The 8092-nt window shown below is 39.6% G+C and overlaps 1 protein-coding gene across 1 annotated transcript; it reads right to left on the bottom strand.

Annotated features, from left to right (window-relative positions):
• Positions 1-6836: 6836 nt before the first annotated feature.
• On the bottom strand, positions 6837-7415 carry LOC124971413 (ferritin heavy chain-like). The gene has a single exon (XM_047535197.1). The coding sequence runs from the start codon at positions 7413-7415 to the stop codon at positions 6837-6839; it is 579 nt and encodes a 192-aa protein (XP_047391153.1).
• Positions 7416-8092: the final 677 nt, after the last annotated feature.

The following is an 8092-nucleotide window of genomic DNA, read 5'->3' as shown; positions in this document are numbered from 1 at the left end:
TCTTTATAGGATTCCAGCTGCTGACTCATGTCCATTCAGAGTCAAGGTCCACTAATTTGGACCTGTGCAATTAATATAAAGCAGATAGCTGTATGTCTTTGTTCCATATTCAGATTTACTGTCCTTGGAATAATTCCAGTACTCTTTAATTTTTCAGACCAAGGACAATGCCAATTTGTATTCCTATTACTCTAATAATTGGATCTGTTCTAGATGTCTCTTACTGGACTGAGATTTCTGTTAAACCAGATTTGGTTGAGTATCTCTCCTATCAACTTCTCACAGCATACTATGTCATATTGTCATAACCATAGGGCTTGTAAACTTTCCATTTACTCAATATGATATAGAATAATAGATAAGTGTCTAAGTCCTTCAAATTGGGCTGCATATATTTAAATTTGAGCTCCAGGGAATGAATATCAGGAAGATGGTGGAATTGAACTCTCCAGATCTGGACCCTTGCAGAAACATTCATTTGAAAAACATCCAGACTCAAAAATTCCCTCACAGGAGCTAAGGAAACCAGGTAAGAAATACAGCAATAGGATATAGCACAGAAATGGGAAGAGATATTGAAAAGTTTAGAAGGACAGTTTTACATTACCCATACCACCCCCTTTCCCATCCACAGATAACACACTGTGGTGAGAGCTGTGCTCTCTTTGGCAGGAGAGGGATGCACCCTAACATTAGGTATGTTCCAGTAAAATCTTCAGGCCCCCAGCCTCCAACTGTTACCTGCTGACTGGGTCTTCAGGAACACCCTGGTGTCAAGCCCAATCTGTACTTGATGGACTTGGTCTTTGTGCCACTCCCTGCCAGGCTGACCTCAGTGGCCGACTCTGGACTATCCTCAGTACTGATGTGGCTACCACAACCCCAGGCTTCAGGCTTACTCCAGCACCAGGCTGACCCTGCAGCCTTAGTTATCAAGCCAGTGCCTCTAGATCTAGATTTCATGCTTTTCCCTACAGATACAGGTTCCAGGCTCACCTAGCACCAGGGAATTCCAGCAACCCCAAGTTCCAGTGTTATGGGGCGCAACTTAAGAAACAGACCGATCACCACTGAGAAGTCCAAATTTGAGAGTCTTTATTAAGCTGGCCAGCTGACTGTCTCACATAATGCCCCAAAAAATGGCTATTGGGAGAACAGCCCCGACCACAGGGTTGTAGGGGTTCTTGCTATGATTCGAAATTACAAACTAACATCATGAGATCATCGACAGAGGGGGAAGTGGGTCAGAATGACTCTTACCTAGGTACAAACTAAAGAATGGTTACTAAAATCCACACAATCACTGTTCACATGGTACATTGTTTAGGAGCAATAGGAATCAAAAGAGAGCAATTCTTTACTACATAGGAGTTGCCATTGTATATTATTAAACATGTCACACCAAGTAACTGATGATGGGTACAGAGGCGGGGTATTCCCATGGGAGAAGCTTATTTCCTACATAACATGGAGTCCCAGAGCAAAATGGAGTCTGTTTAGTCATTTCCCTTAGAGTCTGGCCTATAACATTCTCATGGAGCCAGATCTGTTAGCCCATCACACCAGTCCCATACCTGAGGAATGAGCCTCCTAGCACACCCCAATACCGAGCAAAACACTATAGTTCCAGGGTCCAGCCTAACCTAGTAGTCTGTATCTGGGCATGCCTTAACAACTCCAGGCAACCCCAGTCCCACGAGATCTGGTATTCAGGTTCAAACCTGTGTTACCAGGGGACATTAAAAAATGTAAATACAGAGTGGGTGGAGGAAAAGTATAGAGTTTTTTATGTGATCAAAGTTAAATTTATTAACTTTAAAAAGATTATTATATTTTTGTAAGATTCATGGTAACCACAAAGCAGAGACCTATGGTAGATACATTAAAAGAAAAATAATAAGGTATCAAAACATACCACTAAAGAAAAATGACTTAATCACAAAACAAGGCAGCAAGCAAGTAAGAAAGAAAAAAAATCCAGGAAAAAAAGCTAAAATGGCAGTAGTAATTAATTCCATATATCTCAGTAATTGTGCTATATGTGAATGGATTAAATTCTCTATTAAAAATAGAATAGCTCAATGAATAGATAAATAAGTTCCAACTATATACTGTGTGCAAGAGACTCACTTCACCCATAACAACATACAGACTAAAAATAAAGGGATAGAAAATATATTCCATGCAAATGGAAACCAAACAAAAGCAAGAGTAGCTATATACATAGTAGATAAAATGAACTTTAAGTTAAAAACTATACAAAGAGACAAAGAAGGTCATTATTGATAAAGGGGTCAGTTCATCAAGAAGCTATAACAACTATAAATATATAAGCACCTAACATAGGAACACCTATTTATATAAACCAAGTATTAATAGATTTGAAGGAACAGATAAGCTGTAATACAAAAATAGTAGATGATTTCATATATGTAAATGACTGACACATGATACATGGTAAATTCTCAATACATGTAAGTGTTTTTATTAGTGAATGAAAGTAGCCATCCTATCAAAACCTTAAACTAGTACAAGGATTTTTTTCTGATATGAAGAGCTGCCAGTTAGGCTTCCTTAATTTTTTAGATTATTTTTACCTGTAGATTTCTTATAGATGCAAATTCATGGTGGAAAAACTTTTTAGCTAGTTTAAAAAATGTATTTTTAAACTAGTTCCTTCGAAGGCTCCTGTGTGATCCACACTAGCAAAAACATACCTTCCTCTGTCTCTAGTCAAAAGCCCAATAAAATATGCAAAACAAATGAGTAACTCCCTTGTTGCTAAAATCTAGTCTGTTAATTGTGTTTAGTTACTGCTCAAACATTCCCTTCTTCCTCAGGTAATATCCTTCATTATTGGCAAAAAGGAATTTCCTTAACACATTATTTCAGTTGTATAATTTACTGAGATTATTGTCATTATGATGATAATTTAGATTTGTTTATAGTCCACTGTTCTGGCCTACATTCTTCTTCAGACCTTAAATAAAAATAATGCCTCTCTCTTTGTGAAAATTTGTTGAATGACTGTGAAGCATTATTTCTTTGCTACAAAGAAAGAGGAGAGTGATAAATGAAAACACTTCCTCACTACACTCTTGATTTAACTGGTTATTAAAATAATCTCATACTGAACTTGTACTTTAATCTTAGAAAACTGAAAAAATGCTGATAAATTTGGCTTAACTGGGCCAAGTTCATGTTTAATTTAACTTTGACTCCTGAACTGCAACTTATTCATTAAGAACAAGTGCTTGTTGAATTGAATTAAGCAGTCAAACAGCAGACAAATGAAAGTTGTAGTTAATAAGATGGGCCCAACTGAAATACTGTTTCTTGTTGAGAAGCTTTTTTTAATCACCTTGGTTTTTCTAGCACAATGTAATCATTTATTAAAATGATTGAATATTTTCCATATTGAGAAAATAATACTTTTATATTATGTTGATTTCTGCCTAGGAATATAATAGGTACCTTATCAAATTCATTGGAAGTGTCATGAGAATTGATACCTGAGAGTAGCTGTAGGAACACGTTTAAATTAAAAAGTCTGCAAGAGTTCACAGTCAGATATTGCTGTGTGCCCACTATTGTTTGGGAATAATGCAGTTTCAATTTATAGAATTATATCATGTATTTTAGGACTGGAAAGAAGCTTGACAGGTCTTCTATTTGAAACTAAAAAGGAATGAACAGCAATAGGATCCCCATCCAAAATTGAATAATGATTTAGAAAATGTTGATGATTTTTAATGAAGGAAAAAGATGAAAGTAGGAGATGCTGCACATTGAGCACATTACTCATTATACATCTATTTAATAATCCTAGGCTTTATTAACAAAATGCTGTACAGTATATATACACCTTATTTTTTCTCATGATCAAATGCTTGAATTTTGAGGAATTTCAGCATGCTTTGGTGAGAGAGTAGAAATTTCATTTCCAAAAAAATTAGTCAGTAATAGATTTTGACCAAAGGATATTACTGATCAAAATTCAGCAATTTAGTCCAAAAAAAATCAAAAGAATGAACTCTGCTGCTAATGAAATGTATACCCAAGTTAGAGGGAGGGAAGAATCAGCTCCGAACATTTTCTTAACTTCAGTTTAAGTACTGGAGAAATATCAATGTCATTATTCCCAGAAGCCATTTATTTAGAAGTGGCAATTAGAGCATAACAGATAAAACCAGCTTTAGGAGCTATCAATCAAGAAACAAAATGATTGTGTGTATTATCTACTCTCTCTCTCATGGTGAGGGCTTTGCATTACACTTATTGCTCTGAAACTTACTGTACTGTAATTATCACAGCAAAGGAAAGTTTCACATAATGACTTCTTAGTGAAAGAGATGTTTAGCTTCCAGGTGTGTGCTTCTGGAACAACATATCATGAGATCCTTTGAAGTTAATTCTTGAGTTATTTTCTTTGGGATGCTGTTACATGAGATTCTGTAGAAAAGAGATCCATGATTAGAAATATTAGAAAAGGCATAATATTTTATCCCCTTGTAATTAACAATTTTTTAAAAAAATATTAAAACCTGAAAATTCCTAGAGTAAAAAGCAAAACACTGAAAACAAATCAACACTCCTGCCAACTCAACTAATTCAAATTGGTAGCAGCATTCACTTTTCTGTATTTTCATTGAGGCAATTGTTTTTACTTTATCCTTCTCACTCTTTCATCTTTATTTTTCCTTTTAGTAGACTTAATATTGGAAATAAAGACAAAAATGTCATTTAGTACTGTAGAAAAGCTATTTACTCAGTGTAAATCATTACAATAGAGACCGGTAAAGGGTCAATGATAAACACATTAGATTAGTTTCTGTTGGTAGCAAATAACAAAAAACAAATTAAAGTTGGATATGTGAAACCCAAGGGAAGAAATACAACCAGGTTTATAAAGGATCTAAAAAGCAGCCATATTCATTTTAATAACACCACCGTGGAACCACTTTGAACAAAGGGTGTCTTCCTAAGAAAAATTCAGAATCTAGTCTAGAGATTCAAAATGAACTTTTTTGCTAGTAGAATAAATACATATATTTAAATGAATATTAAATATATAATCAAAATTTAAATATGTAGGGGTAAGTGTGAATATATAGGTATATATATATATATATATATATAAGCAAAAATATTTATGATTATTGGAAGAAACAGTTCTAATGAAAGTATTATGGTTTGTTTCGAAAAGTGTCCCCAAAGAGTTCATGTTGGGCAATATAGAAATGTTCAGAGGTGAAATGATTAGATCATAAGAGTTGTAACCTCATCCATGGATTAACCCATTTGATAGATTAATAATTTGAATGGACTACTGGGTGATAAGTGTAGGTAGGTAGGGCATGGATGGAAAAAGATGGTCACTGGGGATGTGTCCTGGTCAGTTTTTATTCCTGGACCCTTGTTCTTTCTCTTTCTGCTTCCTGGCTACCATGATCGAAGCATCTTTCCTCCACCATGCCTTTATACCATGATGTTCTGATTCACTTCAGGCCCAGAGCAATGGAATCAGATAACCATGAACAGAGATTTCTGAAATCATGAGCCCAAATATATTTTCTTCTAGGTTGTTTCTGTCTGGCATTATGGTCACAGTGACAGCTGACTAACATAGCAAGAAAACATAAAAAGTAAAAGTAGATGTTTTGTAACTGCAACAAGTATGCCAGACACTGGTGACCCCAGGGATTCATTCTGGCTTCTACCAAGAAAGCAAAGACTCATTTCCTATTATCACTGGGGTGCAGGGTGAGCTTATTAAAATCTCTGCCATACCATATTCCAGAGCCCTCATCTTGCTATTCAGAATCAACAAAGGTTAACATTTACATATTTTAGTAAACTAAAAGTTTTCTAGCAAAGGTGAAAATTCCTTTATTTTAATACATGCTCATTCCCATTTCCCTTACTTCTTTCCCAGAGGCACCATAGTTTTATACTTTTACAGTACACAGACCCAGAATCCCAGGCACACGCCCACCCTATAAACCAACATTATTAATAAGGAAGACTAATTTTGTATTTTACAGAGGACTGTGGAATTCTGAGCTGCCTATGGATGAGACGTGGGGTAGGTGGACTGACATCTGGATACCTGGGAATCTGCCCTTTCTCTCAAAAGATGGGAAGTTTTTTTTTTTTTTTTTCATACACACACATATACACACATTGGAATTAACAAACTGAAAGGCCAAGGCTGAAGTGAATGTGCTGAAATGGCAATGCACAGACCTGGCCTGGTGACCCACCTCCAGGAGCACCCTTTGGATTCCCAAGTAGCATGGTGTGGACACAGTCCAGCTCAGCTGTCCTTGTGGCTCTTGCCATTTGGGAAAAAAGCAGAAGTGAAAGTATTTGAGGGCAATATGTACCTCTCATTGGTGAAGGTAGTAAGTCACCTTGTGTCTATGGGGAAGCCTAGCTAAGACAACCTCCCACAGGATCCTATCCCTCTTGCATGCATTGTTTATAAAGGAAGACTAATTTTGTGTTTTCCAGGGGCTCATGCAATACTTTTTTCTCTCTACCCGTGGAGATTCTGAGCAGCCTGTGGATGGGGCATGCGTGGCCAGAAAGAATCAGGGATCTGCCCTCATTCTCAAAAGGTGAGAGTTTTGCGCGCACACACACACACACACACACACAAATACACATCAACTGGACACCTTCATTTCCTTAAGAACCAAATAAATAACTTTATTGGAAGTAACAATGAAACTGAAAGGCCCAAACTAAGGTGAATGGGCTGAAAGGGCAATGTGCAGGCCGGCCTGGACCCACCCGGGGGAAGACTCCCTGGCATGGGCTGGGCACAGTCCTGCTCAGGTGTCCTTGTCGCTGCGGCCCAGGGTGAGCCTGTCAAAGAGGAGCTCGGCCAGGGGGTTTTCCGGGGCCTCCATCCTGCGCAGGTTGGTCAGGTAGCCGCCCAGCTCCCGGATGATGAGGACCTGCTGGTGCAGATAGTGGCTCCGCAGGAAGTGGCAGAGGTGGGGGTCCTCCCTCTCGGTGGCCAGGCGGTGCAGCTCCAGGAGGCTCTGGTTGACCCTCTTCTCCAGGTGCAGGGCGCGCTCCATGGCCTGGAAGCCGCTGTGCCAGTCATCGCGGTCGGGCTTGAGGATGTCCTGGAGGCGGATGCGGCCTCCGCGCTGGTTCTGCATCTTCATCAGCTTCTCGGCGCCATCCCCCCACTCGTGGGAGCGGTGCAGGAAGAAGCTGGAGAAGTGCTCCAGGGCCACGCTGTGGCCGTCGCAGTAGAAGGCCAAGGACAGGTAGACGTAGGAGGCGTGCAGTTGCACCTGGATCTGGTTGTTGACGGCGGCCTCGCAGTCGGGGTGGTAGTTGTGGCACACTTGCGACGCCTCGAGGGGAACCATGACGGGCGTGGGCAGAAACACCGCCATCACGAAGGCTGCTAAGAGCACGAAGGCCACGGTGGTGGGGCCTTGGAGAGCCTGTAGGGTGGCAAGGGAGGGGCGGCTGGCAGAGGGCGGCTCTGGGCCTGGAGGTTATTGAGCAGGTAGAAGTGGACAATGGCGTCCCCCAGGGTTGGGGTGCAAGTACTAACTAGGGCAGTTCTGTGCTGATTATCTCACCGATATAATATTTTAGAAAGTCATTTATGAATATAAGGACAAATTTTAGTGTTAATCACCTGAATGGTTTCTTCAAATGGCATCTTCAAATATTGTCCAAATGTGCAGGGCGAGGTGGCACAGACCTACAATCCCAGAAGCTCTGGAGGCTGAGGCAGGAGAATCTTGAGTTCATGGTTAGCCCCACCAACTTAGCGAGGCTCTAAGCAACTCAGCGAGACCCTGTCTCAAAACAAGACAAAACAAAACAGAAAAGTGGGGGTGGGACTGGAGATGTGGCTCATTGGTTAAGTGCCCCTGGGTTCAGTCTCTGGTACCAAAAAATGTATTTTCCAAGTGTGGTTGTTTCATTAAATGTAGTGTCCTTTGTGATGCCCTTAGTTATATTTGCTGTCATAAGTTTTATTTGAATGGCAGCTGTCCTTAGGGACTTCAGCGCATTTACTAATGAAACTAATGAGGAAGAGATCAGGGACCCCAGCCTG

Source organism: Sciurus carolinensis, chromosome X (assembly GCF_902686445.1).
Source record: "Sciurus carolinensis chromosome X, mSciCar1.2, whole genome shotgun sequence".
Classification (NCBI taxonomy): Eukaryota; Metazoa; Chordata; class Mammalia; order Rodentia; family Sciuridae; genus Sciurus; species Sciurus carolinensis.
Note: the sequence above shows the minus strand (reverse complement) of the source record. Positions and strands in the feature narration are given on the sequence as shown.

Excerpts from the sequence above, each read along its gene's own strand:
- LOC124971413 (XM_047535197.1), bottom strand. The coding sequence starts at position 7,415 with ATGGCGGTGTTTCTGCCCACGCCCGTCATGGTTCCCCTCGAGGCGTCG.